Here is a 23013-nt window from a genome sequence, read left to right on the forward strand (position 1 = left end):
GGGCTGCAACTATCGGTTGCCACGATCAACGAAGTTTTACATTTTAATATACCTACAGCTATATATTTAAAAACTTGCAAGGAAATTTGTAAAATGTAGTTGGCTTACATCAAAATAAATCAATTAAAAAAGAATATACCTACATTAGCTACCATCGATAGAACACATTTGCTTGATAAGACGTACGATAGTTGCAGTGTCACACCATAAACATAAGCAATATCGATAGACGCCGATAAGTTCGGACAAATAACGTCTTCTGAAATCGAAAAACGATAGGTTTAAAACCGACTTTGTCATTTCGACACAGAAAAAACAAAAAGCAATGGAGGACAGCTGGTGGGTGGCCAATTTAAAGGCTCTGGAGTCGAGGCCACAACGCCTCGAGGCCCTGACCACGATGAACACGACCATCGCAAAGGAGGCGGCTCTTTCGCGGCAAATCATTGAACGCCTGCTGACCACGGCGGAGTTGTATGACTGCGCCAATTCCGCGGCGGATTCGCAGGTTCCCAAGGATCAGGCTGTGGACGTGACCCTGGACTTGCTGGGCCACTGCCTTGATCAGCTGGCAATGGACACCGCCGACGAGCAGCTGCCCAGTTTGCTGAGACGTGGCTTGACCCACCCGAATCCCGCCTTGCGTGCCCTGGTGTTGGCCAGGTTGCTCAAGGAGCTGCGCCGCCAGTTGGCAGCCGGGCAGGTTCGCACTCTGCCCAACAATGAGCTTATTTTCCTCATCTTGGACGAGCTGAAACAGCCGAATACGGAGGGCACCTCGCTGGCCATCAATATACTGTCCATTGTGCTTGTTCAGCGGCTCAGCGATGCCGATGTGCAGGCCAAACTAGTGCATCTCCTCCAGCAGAATGAGATCGTGCGCTGTTGCGCCTACGAATTGGCAGTGGTGCTGGCCAAGGAGAGTGCCGCCTCGCTCAGTGCTGTCAAATTCATTCTGGACGCTGCACTCAGCGAACTGGACAACGATGATGTTTTATTGCAGGCCTGCGTCATGGACCTCCTAGGGCCACTTGCTGAACAGAACCATGGACTCTCCTACATGGAACGGCGTCGTGTTTTGGATATAATCAGCACACGGGTCCAACGCGTCGAGGAGCATCCGTTAGACGCCCTGCTCATACCCAGCATTATGAAGTTTTTCGGCAAAATTGCCGCATACCAGCCTCTGAAGATCATTGCCGGCTACCCGCACATGCTCGCCTGTTTGTTCCAGCAGCTGCAGTCGGAGGATGAGAGTATTCTGCCCACCGCCATGGATACGCTGGCCAATTTGGCCAGTACTCCGCAGGGTAAGATGCTCCTGCACCTGCACTTCAACGCGGCCATGGAGGAGTCCTTTAAGATATATGGCTCGTACACTAAGAAGCTATCGGCGCCCATCAAGGAGCGGCTGCTCAACTCGCTGGATGTGATTTATGAGGTGGAGACACCGCCCACCAAAGAACTCAAGTAATTTCGCACTCCATTCTTAATGTTTTTTCCTGCTAATCATTCTCTTCTTTTTCAGTACCATTCTTAAAAGCTGGTACGAGTGCTTCGCTGGGGGAGCGCATGCCAATGTTTTTATGGACCTGATCAACACCCCGTTCCCTGACCTCCAAATGGCCGCCTTGGCGCTGTTGAAGACCATTTGCAAGTACGGCTGGGGCATTGTAGCTCTTAAGAATACCGGCGGTGCTGTGGAGTTCTTGCTGTCGCGTCAAAGGGATCTGCACAGGTGCATTAAGTATATCAAGTGGCAAATCATGGAGATTCTGTCCGCCAGCGCCGAGTTCTCGCCCACCGAAACCGTCCGTTTTACGGCCTACGTGAACGAGGGACCCTATCACGTCCAGGCGGACCTCGATATAGCCACCGAACCGCAGGGCAACGCCTAGAGGTCGGTATGCCAAGCATTTGCGGCCTTTGATTCTAAATCGTATGTACAGCGACAGGTTCAATTAACATCTGAATATGTATTTATAGAATTACAATAAGATTTAACTATTAGATCACATGTAACAATGCCCCATTGGGCAGGTCGAATTAATGGGGATGCAACAAATAGTCAGAATATTCTTTGGACAATTGTAAGTGGTTTGCCTTAAAGCGATTGGTAAAATATCAACTTTTGTAATTTACATAGAAAGGATTGAATACCTTCCAAGGGCAAAGTAAATCATATGCAATAAAGAAACTTAAATACAACATGCTTGAGTCTAGCTGGAATATCTTGTCTAAGGGCTAATGCAATTATAACTTCAAAATGATATCAGAATAATAATAAGTACGTGAAATACCAAAAGCTTAAGGGTCCAATTACATGGAAGTGTCCTCTAGCCCCACTTGTGTGTATGTAAGTCTGTTGATCTCGTGCTGCATTCCAAGCCAAGTTACGCCGCCTACAGATAGCTCATCTGCCGGTGGGACATCCGCTTTCGCCCCGATCCGCCGCCCACACCGCCGCCCAGGTGCGCCAGACTGACACTCAGTCCGGACTCGTAGGCAGTCTGCGTTTGGGATCGGGTCTCGTTGTTCACCAGCGAGCAGCTGGGCAGTGTGTGACAGTAGCGGCGCAGCTGTTGCTTGAACGCCGCCGTGGTCAGTGTGTAGAGCACTGGGTTGAGGGCCGAGTTCACTGGCAGCACCAGTACCGCCAACCAGGCGTAAAGATCGGGCGAGATTTCGCAGCCTAACATGGATATAGTTAATGAGTAATCAACATAAAGCTATTGCAGTGGAACTCACCTGAGAGGGCAGCCACTTTGACCACGATGATGGGCAGCCAGCAGGCGCAATCGGTGGTCACAATGATGGCAAAGCTATACAAATAAATATTTCTTTAATGAAAACACTTGCCTGGGATACACCAAACTTACCGAGTGGCCACCACATTCTCGCGACCGCTGTGAGTGCTCCGCATTCCGCCACCGGAATCCCGTATCGCTTGCAGCATTCTGATGTAGGAGAACAGGATGAAGACCAGCGACAGCGTGTTGACCAGGATGAACAGCAGCGCCGAGTACTCCCAACCCTGTAAAACACATTTTTGGAATGTGAAAGCAATGCTTTCCAAGGAGCGGGTGATTACCTTCGCATAAGGATCGTGGATGTGCAGGGATAAGCAGACACCATTGTTGCCGTAGAAATGGTTTCCGAAGTAGGGATTGGGCAGAAGTGGGGCAGCAGCTAATGCGAAACTGATGCCCCACAGCAGCAAGAGACGCAGGACAATTCTGGGAAAAGGTATCTCTTTTAATAATTTATAATTGTTTACACAATTTACATGCAAACTACAATGAAGCAGTGAAATCAAACATAGTTGCATTACGAACAAAGTTTGTGCGGTAAATAGAATGCTGGGCATTGATAGTTGAGCAGTCAACAAATCAGCAAGTGTCTGCAGCACAAGTAATTAATGTAATAGAATAAACAATAACTTTATCCCCCTAACGAACACTTACCGAACTTTTTCCGTATCCCGCGGCTTGAGGGGCCGCGTCACGGACATCAGGCGATCCCAGGTGACCAATGTGAGCAGCAGCGTCGACGACTGGCAGCTGAAGGTGCTGAGGAAGCCTACACGGCGTACACGTGATAATTCACATTAGCCCCCCATTAAGGGGGGTGGATGAGATGGAGGTGATGGAGGAGGGATACGCACCTGCGAAGGCACAAACACCGCTGTGCCGCCAAGCCTCCTCGTATTTGATGTACTCGCCGCGAAAACTAATGTCCGCACAGGCAATCAAGGTGAGGTAAATGCCCATGAGGAAATCACTGGCGGCCAAATGGCGGAGGTACAGCGAGTGCTCCACGTTGCTCCGCGACTTGTAGAAGTAGCGCCCCAGCAGCACCAGTAGGTTGCCCACCACGGCAATGGAGGCCATCACCCAAACACTGTGAGGAAATGGTTACGCAAATGTTGCTTTAGCAGTAAGTAAAGTAGTAAAAACTTCAAGTTACTGCTGTTCATTGTGAACTTCAAGTATGCATATAAGACTAGGTGCATACGACTTAAAAATGAATATATATTTATAGATATTAATGATCCCGTTTTCTCTGTGTGCATTGAAATAGAAATACAGGAGCATCCTTTGCGACCTTGACTGGGACAATTGTCGTTATGCCGCTAACCATAAATTCCAGCAATTAAAGGAAATTTAAGTCTTCCCTGTGGTAAAGACTTCCTGTGCTTGTGTTTGTGGCTCGCACAATTGCCAATTGCCCGGTTGGTGTGCCTCATTATTGCAGTTCTGCTGACCAGGGAGGTGTGGCCATGGACGCCCGACTGGAGTGGAGTCCCGAGACTTGGGCACAAAGGAGCAAGCAGCAAGCAAAAAGCAGAAAGCAGCAAGCAGAAAGCACAAAGTAACATCAGCGTTCTGAGGAGCAGAAAGCAGCAAATAGTGAGTGCCAACTGTGGTGCCATGGCAATTGTGTAGTGTCGGCATGATGATTAGGCGAATGGAGGAAGAGAGACCTGTAATTTATGCCAGCCTTCCGCTTCCCATTCATTGCCAGCACTTCCGTTCTGATTATGAGCAGCCATCAATTATGCTTGACCCCAGAAACAGCTGTCAATTTCATTGAATTACTTAATTAAACGAAGATGCAGCTCCTTTCCGAGCTCATACCTCGACTATTGCATTCTCTCTTGTCTAAGACTAGAAACTCGCAAGTTAGTGAAACAAACAGTGTGCTCCAAGTAGGGAAATTTGAATTTCAGCTTTGCATAGCAGTAAATAATTCGAGGTCACCGATCAAACGAACTGGAGGTTATTACATCCTCCTGCGCGCAGCAACAACGCCATAATGTTGTAAATTTGAGAGAAACATTCCCGGTGCACAGCAGACACCTTCGCCATTGGATGGCAGTGCAGTTGTAAATGGAGGCTGGGCATCCAGGTGGCTAATAAAAGTGGAGAATGGCCCGGGAGAGAGCAGGGAAATGAAGCGAACTGGAAAAACGGAAAAACGGAGAGCCACGCCAACGACTTGAAAACCTAAAGTATTTAATTTTTATGAAAACGTCAACTTAGAATAATGAAATAATGTTCTAAGCACAAAAGCAAATTCTCGCCGGCACCGGCAGCCTTGTAGTCCTGTATCCTTGCTCTGCAGCATCCTTATGTTTGTCTGGCTGTGTGTGTGCACATGCTGGTGTTTGCTTTCGCTGTGAACACATCGAGATGGAGATGTGGATGGAGATGTGGATGTGGATGGAGTTGAAGATGAAGACGTCGGCATGCAGAGTGTGTGTAAAATGTGTAAAAGGCAAACAAACAACCCGACAAGCAAGGAGCGTAATTTTCATTTTCAACAGGAACACATCCTAGACGACGACGATGAGGCGATGGCAGGCAGCCAGATAATCACTCAGCACACTTGATGACAAGTGACTGCCGGTTGCCGGTTGCCAGTTGCCAGTTGTCAGTTCCGAGCTCTAAGTTCCGAGTTCCGAGTTCCCCATTTTCCGTTGAGAGTACCCCAGTTGTTGATGGGACTACCTATTTGTCTTGCCAAGTATGTTAGCTACTTGGCCAAGATACCCAATACAGCGGAGACAAGCGCCAGTGTTTAGACAGCGGGTCTAGCCACTTCAAAAGGCACGAATTTGGGTGTTGAGCGATTAGCACAAGGAATGCGGGAGCAGCGGGTAACTGGCGCCCAACGTGGGGCGCCACGAATGCTTTGCAGTTCAACACATCAATTTAATAATTGAGCACCGCCGTTTGATCCAAGCTCGTGATTTCAAATCACAATCTCGTTTCGCTTAAGTAAAGTTAAGTTATTTAAGTTACTTAGATCAGAGTGTGCATATGCTAGTATTTGAGTGCAAATTTCCCTCGTAGGCAGAACAATGCAGTTCTCGCACTCTAATTGCAATTGCAATTGTGCTTGAGTTCGGTTAAACTTCGAGGGCCATAATGACAACGATTTAATTGCAATCTAATGAATGCGATTCGCACACAGACCGCAAGGCGAAACAGGAAGCTCAAGTTTAGAACGCTCTTGGTTTTGGTCTCGGTCTTCCGTGGGTCAATTGGCAAGGGCTCTTAGCTTGATTAAATCGAAATCATCTTATCATCTTACGTGCTGGGGCTTAGCACTTGCTAGTACTTACCTGCCTCGCAATATCTGATTGTCCAGCAGGTGCAGCTTGCTGCTGATGCCATCGCCATGTGGATCGCAGACGCGGACATTCATGGCGGCGCTGCACAGATGGAACCACGAGAAGTAACTGCCGGCGACAAATAAGTAAGGGTATTTGGGTATTTTTAGGGATGTGTGTTGCTCTGCTCATAACCATTACAATTTAGCGATGGCTGTGGTTGGTGTTACTCACATATAATCCAGGCTGCTCAGGTTTTTTAGGACCCGCGGATCAAGGGTCTGGAAGCGATTGCCCGTTAGCAGCAGGGAGCTCAGGTTCTTCAAACAGGCGAAGGCCTCCAGGTCGAATCCTTCGATCCGGTTCTCGTTCAAGTGTCTATTTGGGGGAAAATGGGAAAGGGAAATGGGGAAGAGGGGGAAAGGGAAATCGGAGAAATCGGAGAAAAAGGCAGAACATTTAGATGAAAGTGGTTAACACATCAGAGCCGCGCGGCTTTATGGGCCAGCGCATAAAAGCCAAGCATTCGGTTTTTTTTGCATTCGCGTTATTTGCATTCGAGATTGGTTCCGGCAGTGGAAGGGGTGAAAAGGGGTGAAAGGGGGGTACAAAAAAAACAAGAGGAGTTCAGAGCTTAGGTTCAGGCATCCGACTCAAAGTTTCATCATTAAAGTTGGGCCACCGATGCTGTGGCACGTATCCGGCATTTGTCCGCCCATCTTTCTCTCTGATGTTTTCCTCGACTATATCTATCTTTTGATTTTTGCCCTGCATGCAAATCATTCCACAGGCTGTATTTTCTTTTTTTATTATTTTTTTATTTTTTGTTTTCGTTAAGCCTCCTCAATATGCATTACATGAATGCCAGGGACGGACGACGGTGGGTTGGTTAGCTTCCACAAACTCGCAGCGAAGTTTTCGCAATGAAAAACTGTCAGCTTTTTGGCTTTGCATTCCTTCGGCCTCGAACCACATAGCATTATTGATAAATGAAATTCCTTGGCCGAAGCGTAACTTAAACGGCAATAAATCCAAATGACACTTTCTCCCACTTTCCCCACCCCTCTCCCCACACCCCTCTCCCCACTGTCACTCAACCTCTGCTGTTTGGGATCAGAAATCGGAGGTCCCGAAGTCCTCTGGTCACGGGCCACATGGAAGATGGAAGCCAAGCAGAGGGAAAATTCCATCAGAGGTCAGAGAAGTGGCACTTGTTTGTTCGAAGCCCTCCTTCCATAATGATGCCCTAGAGGGTATGCTCGAATTCAGCAATATGTTTAGTGAGCTTAGCATTAGTTACTTGGTCAAATTTACGTGCATAATCTAGTTAAGCAACCCTATTACTCGCAAGAACTCCTACACATAAAGCTTATGACTTTACAGGGTATTTCAAGTGCAGAAAGACTTACAAGCCTTGTAGATTGCTGAGATTGCAAAAGGTTTCATCTCGAATGTGGGATAATCGATTGCCAGCCAGAAATCTGCAATAGGCAACAGATTGATATATTTCTACTTTCTCCGTGGAAAATCTACTCACAAATATCGCAGGCGTGGAAAGGGGAATGTATTCGCGGCGATTTCCTCGATCTGATTGTAGGCCAAGGACAATGTGTGCAGATTGAGCAGGGTCCTGGGAAATCCTTCTGCGTCCAGACGCTTCAAGTGGTTTTCGTTCAGATAGCTGCAGGATAACAACAACTCTATATATGTATGCATGTGTATTCAGCAAAGGATTTTGGGCTAAGAGCGCTACTTACAGCACTTCCAAATGCGGCAGTTGGGCGAAGACCTCGGCTTCAAAGTTTCCAATGCGATTGCCACGCAGGTCGCTTCAAACAAATGTTCACATTTACAAAATAATTACTTATAAATTATATTTGTTTTTATTTTTCAAATACTTACAGCTCTTGTAACTTCTGTAGATTCCGAAAATCGCTTCGCTTCAAATGGTGCAGGTGATTGCGTGCCAAAATGCTGACCACCACCCCCAAAAAAAACAAAGAAAAAAAGAAAAATAATATGAAATAGATAAAAAATCTAATTTTAATGCTGAAAAGTTGGCAACAAAAGCCGATGCAATTGCATTCAGGCAGTGAAAAGTCGGCGCATATATCTTGATTTTAATTAGCCATTAAGCGCAAGTAACAAACGCCACACGAGAAAATGCACTTTTGCCCAGCTGAATTCCCTTGCTACACTGCAAGCAAAATCAGTGTGACAAATTAGAAAAGAGGCAACTATAAAGCTAAGCTGGGTATCTTTAAATGTGATATACTTTCAAAATGTTTAGATACATAATTAATCCTATAGATACATAGATACAACATCTTTTCATTAGCATTCATTCATTGCTTGCCAGATTCTTGTCGCAGCACTTTTCTCGCTGTGTGCGATTGTCAACCGGACAGAGACAGAGCCAACTTTCGGGCCAATGCCAAGTGCAGCTGGTCCTCCGGATTCGTTGGCGCCGGAGACGGAGTGCAACGGATATATGTATCTCCGTCCCTCGTTCGCCCCAAATCCGAGATCCGAAATCCGAAATCCGCCTTCCGCCGCAAAAGTGTAACTGAGTTGTTTATGTGTTTTCGTGTGCCGGCAGTTTTGTCTATTTTCTCTATTTTGTCTATTTTGCAGCGCATTCAAAAGGGGCCTTATGAATGGAAAATGAATTGCGGATAAGTCGCCCTCTATGCATTTATAATATTAAGTGTTTTAGTACCAAAAACTATTTTAATTGGATCTCTTTCCAAAGTAGAACTTAAAAGGCTGCGTAAACATAGGATGTCATAAACATAGGTTTTCCTAATGTTTATGATATGCCATAAATCTAATAGCATTGAAGGCACTTTAACTTGAATTAAAGATTATAAGAAAATGTTGAAAAAGAGAGTTAGGATTCGTTTATAACCGGTTGGTTAATCGGTAAGTTTTGGCCTTTGCCACTTGCTTTTTTGCCAGCTGGCGTTGTTATTGTTTTTCCACTTTTTTGAGGCGGGGGCGGTGGCAAAAGGAAATGGAAAAGGGGGCGTGGGCCCTTCGAGTCAGTGCACAAAACAAGCTGAAAACTTTTTACCGTCTGTGCTAATATTTTTATGCTCCGAGGCCGTGCAGAGAAAAAATGCGTTGAGGAAGTTGGGAAGTGAGTTTGTGGTGGGTGGTGGGTGGTGGGTGGTAGGGTGGGAAATTGGGAAAATCGCCACAACAATGAGGCAAAAATGCGATGCCACATTGTCAGTCGATTGGGCAAGAGGTTGGCTTTAATCCGGCAACAATGGGCCAACTTTATGGGCCAACAAAGGTTGACAGCAATTGTGATTGTGATTAGCATCGACTGCCGCACATACAGCACACATATGTATGTGGGTTTCCACTGTGCCGGCTCAATTCTCCCATGAGTCGTGATATAATCGACCACCCCCCACCCTACGTTTATTGGCAATTACTGGATTTTTGTCATTTAGCACCTCCGGGTGGCCAAAAAATAATGGCTTTTTATCGCAGCATATCTCTTTCGGCCCTTTCGAAAATGGTTCGATTTCGTTCATTCGTACATTGTGTGCATAGTTGTGGCTGTGCAGCAGGCCAAGTTTCTGTTGTTTTTGTCTAATTTGATTTATGCTTAATTAGCATTTACCTGCACACCCACAAACGTGTGTATTTGTTTTGCAATTGTATTTTTTATTGAGCCTTTTTTATTAATACAAATGGCCGGCTAAGCCAGCGGATGAAATAAATAAGCGAGACACTAATGCTGCGCTGAAATACGCACTGTACATCCGGCAGTTCATTGCAAATCAATGTTTTATGCAAATAGAGGAAGGATTGTAAATGCTAGTACTTGCATATATTCAAATAAAGTGGTGTATATCCTTTTTTGATTGCAATGGTATTAATTAAGCCAGCGATTAAGTTAAGTGCTCAAATTGAAAAGAACGTTGAGCATAGATTTCTTTCAATAAGCTAAAAGCGGCTATCTAGCCGAGCTCATAATTGGCTAATTTACAATTGACCTATATCCGCGAAGCAACCGGAAGTTGGCCATAAAGTTGGTGACTATATGTATAGTATAAAGTATGAAGCATTAACGAACATCGAGTGAAACGATACTTACAGAATACTCAATTGATTGCCCTCGGGGAAGAAGTGCTCCGGCAGATGCGGTAATTTATTATCGTCCATATAACTGGAAGGACATAATCATGAGCATAAGTTGTAGCGAGGAAATTATTAAAGATTCTCGATGGGGTTGGGGAAAAAAACAAAAACAAAAAAAGCCAGAAAACTGTTAAGTGCACATAAATAATGAGACTTAATTATGAGTTATTGTGGGGAGTGGGTCACATGGCTGCCGGGACAGGATACTCACAGGGTCCTCAGTGGGTTTTCCGCCAGGCGATCGAATGCATGCGAGGCAATCTCACGGATTGCGCAGAACTTCAGCACTCTGCGGCGAATGAAAAATACAACAAAAATATGTATAAAAAGTAAGTAAACTTAAATAAAGTAAACAGAGACGTGGGCGAGAGGACACGAGTGAATAAAACGTAATAAATATGAGATTCAATTGTGAACTTGGGCACAATGGGCGTCGGCTGAAAAGTTCCCCCTTATAGCTACCATAGCTACCACAGCTACCATAACTTTTTGACCCCCACTTCCCCCAAGACGAGATATGGATAATAATGCGCTTTGTTTTCGTCGTGTCATTGTTTTGGCCCCAAAAACTTCGCTGCTCATTTGTATGTGCGAAAATAGGGGACTTGCATGGCGACTTCATTAGGAGCTTAATTTGCAATTTAATGTTTCAATTGATTGCAAATTTACATTTTTAAGGCATTTTTCCGAACACCAAAAAAGCCACAGCATCTTTTTTGACACCTTTTCTTTGTACTTTACAACAGCTATAGAAACAAATCTTGCTTAATTAAAGTAGTTATTATTTTTCGGTTGTAAATCCTTTGCAAATTGCTGTGCTAAAACCATTAGCGGCAATCGCAAGTCTTTGTGGCTCAAGAATGCATTTCAACTTGAATTTGGTTTCCATGCGGCGTAATTGATGGCCCAATAAATTTGTGTATATCCTTGGTATTTGTTTTGCACTCAGTTTTTATGGCTCAATGTGGGATAAGCCAACCTATTTTTAGTGGTAATTGTCACCTTAAATTTCTTCCGTGGAAATTCTTTCGCTAGCAAAGAAAGCCAAACAAAGTTGTCTGTGCCTTTGGGCTGAAATATTCATCATCACGAATATGGCCACGAAAGGGAAGATAAATGTGTTGAAAATGTCCCAGGGATGTATAAATAAGGAGAAGGGCGATTGGAGCCACTGGAATATCCTTGTTGATCTCCCCCTTGGTTTTCCTCACAAGGATGTGTGCAAATTGACGGTCGGGAAATCGTATTTGGTGGAATGACAAGAAACTAAATTCCGCTTTGGCAAAACTTTGCGTCTTCAATTCGAGCTGAGATTGGTTAAAACTTTAATGGCAACTGAGAACTTGCATAGTCACTGCAACACTCGACGAAAAAAGCTATGAGTTTCTTTTCTGTAAATATCCTAAAAATATACCTTTTATACACTTTTTGCTCTGTGTACTCGGCAGCCAGCACTGTTGTAGATTTATACCTAGATCGTGCGAGAGCTTGCGAAAACAAGGACTCTGTGGATGTCCATCTTCAGGGAATGGCGATACGACATGTACCACGAGTGTCTGTTTTAAGTCGGGCCACTATGTCCTTTGGCACAGTGACACATAAACTGCAACACGATGCCGTGCATATGTGTTTCTGAGTATCTGGGTAGCTATGTACATACATACGTATGTTTAGCGAGCTTCGAGAGGCGCAGAGTCCTTATCCTTCCGGCTGTCTGGCTGTCTGGTTGGTACGTAATTTGTATGTGCGCCAGCGTGTGATGGCCACCAGTGATACTGACGCAAGGACAACGACCACGTCGACTACGACTACTTAAAGGCACCATTAAGGACACAGCATGTCGCTAATATTCAATGCGGTCTGGTCTGGTCTCGGCTGGTCTGGTCTGGTCTGTTCTGTTATGTTATATCCTCGTTCCGGTCCTCGTCCTTCTGCTCCTTCTGCGCCTCCTAAAAATTTGAACATCCCCCCAATCGCTTGCAGCCGCTGCAGTTAGAGTCATCTGCTTGCATTTCCGTTTTAATTAAGAACCCGAACGGGTGTTATGACATCCCTTAGTTTATTTTGCTGAGCGCAGGAAGCGCCAACAAACACCCAAGAAACTATTACTTACCGTACAGAATGTTAATAGACTTCGCTTGAAATTCTCAAGCCTTTAAAGCGTTTACTTACAGGCTCTCAACGTCTGGCAATGCAGCGAAGAAGTTCTCATGGATGGTTTCGAAATTGTTTCCCGTTAGATCGCTGTAAGTCATAAAACCGCTTATAAATTACATTTTACAATATAACAGTGATACATTTTAATAAACTTATAACTGCCTAATATTGAAATAAGCAATGAATTACAAAACAACTATAATAAACCAGCGAAACTGTACTTACAGCGTTGCCAGATCGTGCTGCGGCAGTCGTGCTGGTACATCAGTTAGCTGCTGGAATCGGCACAGAATTTCGTCACCACGACAAGGACAGGAAAAGTTCTCGTTGGGCCAAACTAAGTGAAGAGTAGAGTTGTATTTGAATTCGAGGACTACCTAAAAGGATGTACTTACGGCACTCGCCAATCCTGAGATTGTCGTGTCTGCCGAAGGGCTGTTTCCTGTACAGGTGGTCCCAGTACTTGGCGTCCACCTCGTTCACGCAGTTCACCTCGTCCGATGCGTCATCGCAGTCGACACTGCCGTCGCAGTTGGCCCGCTGCGGAACGCACTGCGCCGTGGTATTGCAGTGGAAGTAGCCGCCAGGACACTTGTCGGCGGAGTCGGGCACCAGGATAACGGACTCAGCGCCATCAATTACGCCCAGCAGCGATATCACCTCTCGCACGGGGGCTTCCGCCTCTTTGGCGTCCGCCACTTCCGTTTCCGCTTCCAGTTTCGTTTCCGTTTCCGCTTCCGGTTTCGTTCCGATTCCCGTTCGTATTCCCGCTTCGTTTGCCATCCCTGTCGCACCTTCTGCTCCTTCCGCCGCCTCAGAAGCAAGTGCGAGCAGGATGCAGAGAGTAATAGTGATGGGCAGACGAGCTGAAAGGGATCAGCAAGGCGATAACGATTAGTGAGCGTTGTTATCGAAGGAGCAAGCTTGGCATCGAAAAGGATCTTCAATATGCAGATATGTATATTAAAATACAATAGAATTTATAAATATTCAAATATTCCGACGGGAAGAACAGAAATCGGTGTTGCCAGGCAGTGAATACAATGCAGAGAGGTTATTACCAAGCTAAAAATAGCACCCAGGAAGTAATTGGAATGCTACCAGTCAGAATGAGAATGTAGAAAGCCCAGAGCCATTTGGCTAACTTATGGCCAAAGGGAATCCACAAACGTAAGCAGCAAAAAGCAGAAAAAAAAGAAAAAAAAATGTACAAGAGAACAGATTTTCAACGCGTTGAAACAAACAGATGCTGCTGCCTATTTGGCTCCATAAATTTCTTAAGCAAATGGGGCCGAAATATTTGTTTAACCAATTAAATGGGTTAATTAGCATTCGATTAGCCGAAAAGCGAAATAGAAGTGAACACTCTCTGGCCCATTCATTGATGTTTGGCTCAATGCAAATACATTTGTAGGTAGTTTCGTATATATTTTGTATATATTTTTTATATAGTTTGTATATAAAAATATGCATATACTGAGCACGCATTGAAGGAGCTTCCCTTGAGACTGTTGTCAGTGCGTTTATCATTTTTAACGATTGCACTTAAATGCGTCGCCATTTCCAACGCCCCCACATGGACAGGGAATGGCAATTGATTGTGATCGAAATGGTATGGCTGATAGCTGGGGGAATATTGGATATTTGAAGTTGGAAACTGCATGGAAATGGCGAATATGTAAAATGTGTAATAAAATTGTTTGTAATAAAAATTACGCACAGTACATTTGGGGCTCAATGGCGATGAAATGGCCCGTGAAATTTCCCTTCTGCCATCAGGACATTTTTTTTATTTGTAACGACCCCACAATATGTAGTATTCATATTCCCTACCCCCCTATCCCCCTTCCCCTCGCCTTTCGAAATCCTTTCGATTTCAGTTGGGCCTTCGATAAGGCATCATCCACATCATCAGCATGACTGGCTGACTTGCTGACTTTCTGACTTGCTGACGGACACGATGGCATGACAGCAAATGAAAAGAGCATAATAATGAAATGAAAGTGTACCTGTACAAAAAGTATAATTATAATGCAAAAAGCGGGAAAGGTAAACAAATGCAAATCAAATTAAATCCGGCCGGGAATATACATATATCAAGCTCATGGGGTAATGATACCATCGAAGTTTGTGTACCCTGTGTCGCAAATGCAAATATAATTATGGGGCAAGTGTATACAAGTTGCTGTGTAGAATCTCCTTTGGTTTTGTGTCCCATATTAATCACTTTGGAAAATAGCATAGAATTAATTAAATACATTTCTGGTTAAAGCTACATCTGCGTTGATTATCATATTTGTTGTTAAAGTTAAACAAACACGCGACCCGCAAAAGAAAAACATGCACTTGGCCAAATTGAAAAGTCAACATAAATACACAAATATTGTGCAATCTCTTGTTGATTTTAAGTTTTAATATTGCTATTTTTAGGCACAAAGGGGGAATATGCAATTTGCAATTTGCTTAAAAAACATATTTGCCGATCGGCAAATGGAAAATTTCAGGCAGTCAAAAACATATGGCCTGTCCCCCATGTTAATCCGCATAAACAAGGACCCCGGGATGTCCTGGACGTCCTGGATGGGCGATTGCATGGCACAGGAGGTCATAACTCAGACGCGGCGGAGAGGAGAACGGATTGCAATTACGGCCCGAGATGCAGACGGGCGACTGGAGACAGTGAAGAGTCAGGAGAGCAGGAGGACAGAAGGAGCAGGAGGAGCAGGAGAACAGGAGGAGCAGGATGAGAAGGACTGCCACAACTGGGAACTGAGCTGAAATGGAAATGGAAATGATGCGCAGGGGCGGCGACTCTATAAAAGTGTAATTAAGCGCGCCATCCAAAGGCGGGAATGGGCATCCGAATGCCAGGACAAGCACAAGCACAAGGACAAGGACATAGCGCATTTGACACGTGTTGCTAATGTGCCCCATGCACATTGGGGTTTTTCAGGCTGAAGGCACTGGGATTGGGAATGGAACTGGAACTCTGGGGCAACTCCGCAGCAATCCAATACAATCCCATCCCATCGCATCCCATCTCATTCAATTTGCCCCGGAAAACCCGACGACGAATGCCGCCGATGGCATATCAACGTTTTGTCAACACATTTGCGGCAAATTGAAATGTTTGATGTGTGCGGCTTGGACTCGTCTGGCTACCGCCATGATTGATGAGCTAGATCTCAGCAGGGGGCATCCCCATTCGCTTCTCCCCCATTTTCCACAGCTTTCCTCGAGTTTGCCTTTTCCCTTTGCAAGTGCATGCTGCAGTGAAGGCGTTTCACTCAGCAAATATACTTTTACAACTTTGTAGCTCATAAATTCTCATTGAGCCACTCAAAGAGCTGCACCACTGCCCCATTTCCACACCCATCATCCTAGGAACCTTCGACGGGGAAATCCTAATTGCAGAGCAAATGCTTTTGCCCGAAATGCTGGAACAAGAGTATTTTCGGTTAAATGCTTGAATTCTGCATGCCTCAAACTGAACTGAAATTCCGACAAACATTCAAGCTAACCAAGTACATGCAGTGAGAGAAAAATGTACGCCATTATTTATTTCAACTTTGTTTCAAACATATAGTTTTCTAGCTATGCTAATTAAGATATTCCTCTCAGTGTACCAGCACTCCCAAGCACTTGTGGGTGGTCTGACAACCCTCACAACGAACTCCGATTTGTTTATCCAGTCTGACCCTTGCCCCCCACCCACGTGACCTTCTGGAATCATCGGTCGAAAGTAGCACTAAGAGGTACTAAGAGGGCGGTGGGCGTGGCGCAATTAGAAGAAACGAAAACCCAATAGGAACTCACGAAAGTAGAAGTCAATTGGGCTGGCCGAGTAGGTAAACAAATTATCTGCAGTTCGATGTCCGCTGCCCAATTCAACATTTCAACGTCCGTCGATCAATATATAATATCAATATATATTGGATCATCTGATGAATCACAGTTCTCCACTCAATAGAACTATAATAGAATTATAATTGTTGCCAATGATATACAACTAACTATCCACTTCCACTTGCAAGCACATTTGAAAACTCAAAAGTTATAATATGTACATACATATGATGAATTAGTGCGAGTGTTTTGTTTAAGGCCATCAAACAAACCGAATATTAATTGGATTTGGAATGGGAATTAGCTATATGTCTATATAGTACCATTACGACATTTACTAACAAAGCAACAGCTGAGAAATTCCAAAAGCTTTATTCACTGCGCTCCGTTTCGTTGCCTTCAAGTGTTTAGATTCAAACGGATTCCGAGTTCAATTTTCGCTATTGGATAGGAATTTTTATACCCGCCCGAAATGGAAAACAAATCCACTGCGATGGCCGCCGAGCAAAGTTTTTGGCTAACAACAAAGTTGTAAACATCAAATTCGACTGGGAATTAAAAAATATAATAAGAAAAGAAAAGAGGTACAACAACAGCAGCGAATGATAAACACAAAAGGCTTGTCAAGTGCCCACTCGCAATGCGCTAAGTACATGCGAGTACATCAGTAGACTATGAAATATGTACATACATATGTATGTATGTATGTATGTATGTACATATCTCATATCTCTGGAGGGGATTTTTTGTATTTAAAGCTGAACAGCGGATGCTTAGTTATTCCATTTGGGAGATTCATTTGCGTTTGCCACACTTAATTACCCGATGGAAATTAATCATTTCATCGCTCTTGCGGATGCGGACCCCAATGGGAAACCATCCCAATGATTAAGGGACTCGAATTGGAATCGGATGATATTGTGGGTAGATGGGTAGATGGGTGGTTTGGTATTGGTGGGTGGTGTTTGTCAATAGTTCGGCTATTTGAACTGCCGCTGACAGCGGCGGCGAGAGAGAACCGAATACAAATGAAAACAAATGCGATGCGAAATGCTTAATGCCCATGCGATTGCTTTTGAGGGGTCAGGGGTTTGGGGTCAGGGGTCAGGAGTCATGTGACACAAGAAAACCGGGAAAGTCGTGCCGAAATTAAGCGGTTTCTAGCCTGCTTTCGATGCACAGCGAGAAAATAGCAACGAAACCTTTAATGGAAACTATGGAAGTGGAAATAGAACTTTATTTGCAAGCAAGTTTGTTGTTCTTTTGTCTAATAATCTACTGTATAGCAATAATCAGAAGTAGTATATAGACTTTTTCTCAGTGCAATTTGCCGATTTGCCTTATTGCTTCTATTTGCCTTACTTTTCTTGTTTTTTTTAGCTGTCCTTCTCAGTTAGGCTTCAATCAGGGAATTACGCTAGCCATTTTTTATTTTTCCACTTGGCAGGGTCAGAGGTCACATCACTCACACGCACTCGCACTCACACACACACACACACACACTCACACAGGCACACGTCCGCACATATGTTAATACCGTTGTTTTATCTTCCATTCCTATTTGATTTAGCATAAAAAGTGGACCCCCGTCTGATTGCTGTCCCTTAATGTTTGACCTAAATTAAGGAAAGTCAAAAATGCTGTGCATCATATTAATTTGATGTCCTTTTGCGTAATCCCAATTGGGAGTCAGCTTTGATCTCTAGGACGTTTTTAATCGAAACTCCATGCTGGGGAATGCCCCTAACATTTGGAAGCGATATTTCGATATTCGATCTTCGATGTTCGATGTTCGAACGGTGAGCCAAGAGAGCTATCGATAAGTATCACAGTCACAAACACAAAAGCTGGTTGCACTGCGTAGTGGAAGGAAAAGTAAAAATCTATTATATATTTCATCACAACTATATCACCAAGAATGGAGGAGGACCACTATATGGTACTGGGCGTGGATCCCAAGGCCACCGAGCAGGACATCAGGCAGGCCTACAAGCGAATGGCCCTCATTTACCATCCGGATAAGAATCAACATCCACGCACCACGGCTTACTTCCGGAAGATCAAAGACGCATTCGACGTCCTCTCGAATGCGACGACCAGGACAGAATACGATCGATCTTTAAGCCGCAGGAGGACGGAGCCGGAGCCGGAAAGGAGGAATACTTCTGGATATGGAGGTCAGCAACAGAAACAAATGGGGGAATCCGGGAACACATTAGCCCTCATTGGCGCTGTGGGCGCATTGGTGGTGGGTCTTCTCGTCGGATTCAGTGCCACCAGGGTATTAAGCAACTCGAGTAGAAACAACTAGGTGATACATCTAGTCAGCACAGGGAATATTGGCAATGTATGTATATTGGAAATGTATGAATTATCAAAACATGTTAATGATAAAATTTAGTACAAATTTAAGAAGCTTTACGAAAGCGTTATTCGAATTTCACAAGTAAACGAAATGTATGGTACGCTGTAAACATTTGGAATAAAACGCACTTTTTTCGCTTTGAAAACATAGTGACGGCAAACATGTTCTTTCCTTCGAAATCGACGAGATTTCCCAGGTGCAATTGGTACATCTATGAGCTAATTTACGTTTAATCCGAGTTAATCGATTGAAGCGGACAAGCTTGGAATATATGATCCAAGTTGGTCCACAAGGTATTTGCTGCAGAAGCTGTGAAAAGTTTTCGAATGCCAGGGAAAACTTGCGTGCAATGCGCCCAAACTTGATTCTCCTAGGTGTTTCATTGGGATTTGTTTATCTTGGCAATTCAATTACTTGCCAACTTGAAATGGAACGAATAAACAATTAGATAAGTACTTTGATAGGAAATCGGTAAATAGTGTTTAATAGCTAAACAATTTTACAAGTGCATAAATACATTGTAGATATTTTTGAAACATATGTTCGAGGAAAAAACAGTAGAGCCAAAAAAACAACTCCATTTTCTTTGAAGGCCAAATGTGTTTTCACTTCATTAGCGAGCTGCGCAGTGCTGCAGGACCTCTGATCCCTTGGGATTTCCATTTGCCAACCAAAATAATGGGTAATGGATCCATTCGCACTTCAATCATATAAGAGCTCTATGACCCCGGCCCCAATCCCAAATCCCAATCACTTTCCATTCGGGGATTCCCGGTCTCGGCCCTTCCTGCTTTTCTTTTTTTTTTCGGCAATCATTCAGAACGCCCAACATGTCCGCTTTGGATTCGGAATAAGATGCCTTAAGGCCTCAACGGCTGAACAGCACCACTTCCGAGTGAACCCCTAATGAGGCATAACCTTTATGGCGGGCACTGTACTGCCATTGCCGCCGCCATTGGCAATTCAATTATGCGACGCCTCAAAAAAGAGCACCACAAAATTATATGGATTACTTGATCAACTTAAAAGCCGCCCCACTCGATGGATCTGCACTGGACCCACGCTCCGTAACCTGATAGTGGGCCTTCAATTCATTGGCCCTCTGGAAATTGGACAGCGGACTGCGGACAGCGGACATTGGGGGCATCGATTAGCGTCCGCCGGATAATGATACGGCTGCAGATACGGATACGGTCCCGTCCGAGTGGAGATGCCTATGCGGATGCTTAGGAACATGGGCGCACTCGAAAAAATGTAATAGATTAATAGATTGGCAAAGATAAAGCAGCAAAATTACACAAATTTAATTTAAGGGATTCTACCAATTAGAGGTGGCAGAACATCGATTAACATCGATCGTTTTCTACATCGATGTTTCGCCAACACCAATATTAATCGCAATCGATCATTCATTTTAGTTTATTTTATTGAATTGAGAAAGAAAAACCTGTTTAGTTGGATGTAAACAGATGCATTAATATATCTATTTCTCTATTAATTTTTGTTGCCTATTTATATTTACTTGTTTTGGAAACTACTTATTACTAGATATTAACATGTTAACATGATCACATATTTATTCAAGTGTGCCACTCGAGGAGGCTAATGGATCCGCTGCAGTGCACCCACACACCAAGTGGACCAAGTGAAACTGTAGAGCCGCTGGCCCATAAATAACGATTGCTGGCCGTATTCAAATTACCTAAAAGCGGTTAACCGGAGTTGGGTGCAAAATGGGGATATGGGGATATATGGGGATTATTACTCCAGAAGCGTATCACCATATTTTCGGGTGGTACGAGTGTTCGCCCGCCAGCGACAAGTTCTTAAGTGGAAAATCGCCGGGCTTCCCCTTACACATTTCCCATATGAACGTGTAGTTATGTGTGTGTGTGTGTGTGTGGGTGTCTTTGGGTCTCGGAAAATCGGGAAAAATCGAGGAGTTGTGGGCGGCACACACACTCACCCTTTTTCACCCTTTTCGCCTTCGCCAGCCTGAGTTACAATTTGTTTTTTCCGCTTCTGCGGAAAAATTTGCCCGGTTTTCTGCTCCAGCTTAAGCTTTGTAACTAGGATTAAGTCTTACGGAGGGGCAAACTGCGTTTTAAAAAAATATCTACAATTAAAAATGGACCCATTTAAATAGCATTTCGCACCTTTTTCATTTCTTGGCAATACTTATCCATTTCGTTAATGAGTGGTTGCTTAAAATAAAATGAAAGGCAATTTATCAAAGTAAAAATGTAAGTAAATTTGAGGAAATATGTTCCAAATCCAGATGGTACTGAACAACATAACTAAATGCCCTCATTAGGTAATTCCCCAACTAAGCTTATTATAAATACAGACGAAGAAAAAACTAATAATTACCCCAAGCAGCTTACGCAAATAGTTTTGGCGAATTTAATAGAATTTGAGAGGGGCGAAAATGGGGGAGACTACCCCCACTTAATTGACACATTCCACTTGTTTTTCGTGGCTCATTAAAAGATGTGGTTTGTGGCCAAGCACCAGACAAATAATCCCAGTATCTATATATATATATATATGTATGTATATAGTATATAGTGGGGATGAACGGATTTGTCTAAGCTGCCAACGCAGTTACAACTAATAACACAACTTTTGGGGCGTCAAGCGTTGTCAGGTCAGCGCCCATTTCTCTGGCCACAGGAACCACAAGGACCCTAGTCCACCCTAGTCCACCATAGGCCACCATAGGCCACCCTAGTCCACCCTAGACCACCCTAAACCACCCTAGTCCACCCTAGCCCACCCATTCACCTTTTTAAACCTTCTCGCCTAGGCATTTGCAATTCATTCGAGCTCATAAATCTAAACGGCACCACGCACTTACACTTAATGACATTTTATTACAACATTTTAACGCACAGAGCCAGAAATAGACAGAGATAGAAATAGACATTGCCGGCGGTGGGTGCGAGAGAGAGGGCGCGAGAGTCCAGCCATTGGGGCGTCAGCTCCATTTTAATAACATAAATTAATATGCAAATTGGAACAGAATTTTAATTGAAAATCGTTTCGATAAAAATACATTTCGGCCACAGGGTTTCTCGTTGCATTTCCGAACTGCCAAACCGAATTCCTGTCAATCGTCAGCATTTTGATTGGATGCTGTAAAATGTTTTGGCATAATCATTTTCAGTTTTTACACCTCAGAAAACCTGAATCATTTCCAATATTTTCCATAATTCTTACAGTTTTTGGTATATTATAAACATTTAGTTTTTTAAAGCTCTAATTCATATATTTGCAAAACTCTTTTCGCCTTAATTTTACAAATTTGTTAAATATTTTAAAGAATTCCCCAACGCACTGGGAAAAAAAACTTTTGTATCTAATGCACTTTTTATTCGCAGACATTTCTGTTTCCCCGAGCTCTTTTTGTAAAAACTTTTTTGTAAAAACTTCTTGCTGCCCTTTGAACTTTGTCAAACATTCCGGTGCGTTCGTCACTTTTGCACCTTTATGTGCATACAACTTTTGGAATTTCCTTGTAAAATTTCTACAGTTTTAGAACTTTTAAATACATTTTTAGATTGAATACCTTTTATGCTATGATAACTTTAACAATATCTTTTTTTTTTGCGAATTTCCTGAAGTAGCAAACATTTGAAATCCCCAATTATCCCATGCATCCATGGGATCCACCTAACCAACCAAAATCCCAGGCACTTTCACATCCGCAGATGGTCAATATCTTGATCGGGTTTATTATTATTATTTCGATTCGCGTTAAAATGCCACACAAACATTGCGGATTAAGTAGATAAAAACCTATACACATGGAATCAGAATCAGAATCGGCATCGAAATCGGGGAATATCTGGCTTCTATAACTGCACCAATAAATATACACACAAACAAAAAGGGGGTATTGTTTACTTTTCCGAGACGTACGCATGATCACTATTGACATCCAGGGAGTTCTTCGCTCGTTTTTTCCACCGTTCCACCGTCTCAACGGGCAATAAACAATATTTAATTATAGACTCTGATGGGCACAGCAAAAAAATACAAAAAACAACAAATGAAACAAAACGAATCAAGAAATACAACTTCGCCGCACTTCAATGTGAGATCGCGGATCCAAAAATATATATATGTATATATACACGGATCACCGCGGGAAATAGTTGAATTTTAGTTGAATTTAAATCAAAATTTAGTTGAATTTTAGTTGAATTCTAGTTGAATTCTAGCCGATTTTTGGTCCGCAGCGCCGCGCGTTCGCTGCCAACGATAACAAACAACTGAGCTGAAAAAAGCCGAGCGAACGCCTGCAACATGTGGCATGCGGCTTTTCCAGGTGCCCCGCCTACTGGCCCCCCAACCGCCCACCACCCACCACCCA

General features: G+C 43.7%; 2 protein-coding genes across 5 annotated transcripts; one reads left to right on the top strand and one right to left on the bottom strand.

The window, feature by feature from the left end:
• The first annotated feature begins 250 nt into the window (after positions 1–250).
• LOC122622953 (26S proteasome non-ATPase regulatory subunit 5) lies at positions 251–2208 on the top strand. Of its 3 annotated transcripts, XR_006326369.1 has the most exons (4): positions 251–1470; positions 1529–1939; positions 1999–2090; positions 2147–2208. XR_006326369.1 is itself a non-coding variant. In XM_043801776.1 (3 exons), the coding sequence occupies exons 1-2, from the start codon at positions 326–328 to the stop codon at positions 1896–1898; spliced, it is 1515 nt and encodes a 504-aa protein (XP_043657711.1). In that variant the 5' UTR covers positions 251–325; the 3' UTR covers positions 1899–1939; positions 1999–2208. The 3 variants fall into 3 exon arrangements, 1 of the variants encoding a protein (XP_043657711.1); XM_043801776.1 differs by having other exon boundaries at positions 1999–2208; XR_006326368.1 differs by having other exon boundaries at positions 252–1470; positions 1529–2090.
• LOC122622952 (relaxin receptor 2) lies at positions 1962–22892 on the bottom strand. 2 transcript variants are annotated; one of them, XM_043801775.1, is made up of 19 exons: positions 22775–22892; positions 22560–22653; positions 12823–13293; positions 12653–12764; positions 12443–12514; positions 10482–10559; positions 10227–10298; positions 8018–8089; positions 7873–7944; positions 7653–7796; positions 7525–7596; positions 6350–6493; positions 6128–6244; positions 3665–3900; positions 3465–3579; positions 3092–3236; positions 2880–3034; positions 2749–2822; positions 1962–2692 (listed from the first exon to the last, which is right to left on the bottom strand). In XM_043801775.1, exons 2-19 carry the CDS (start codon positions 22576–22578, stop codon positions 2403–2405), a joined length of 2460 nt encoding a protein of 819 aa, XP_043657710.1. In that variant the 5' UTR covers positions 22579–22653; positions 22775–22892; the 3' UTR covers positions 1962–2402. The 2 variants fall into 2 exon arrangements, with proteins under 2 accessions (XP_043657710.1, XP_043657709.1); XM_043801774.1 differs by lacking the exon at positions 22775–22892 and having other exon boundaries at positions 22560–22773.
• Positions 22893–23013: the final 121 nt, after the last annotated feature.

The sequence above is a fragment of the Drosophila teissieri genome, chromosome X, assembly GCF_016746235.2.
Source record: "Drosophila teissieri strain GT53w chromosome X, Prin_Dtei_1.1, whole genome shotgun sequence".
Classification (NCBI taxonomy): Eukaryota; Metazoa; Arthropoda; class Insecta; order Diptera; family Drosophilidae; genus Drosophila; species Drosophila teissieri.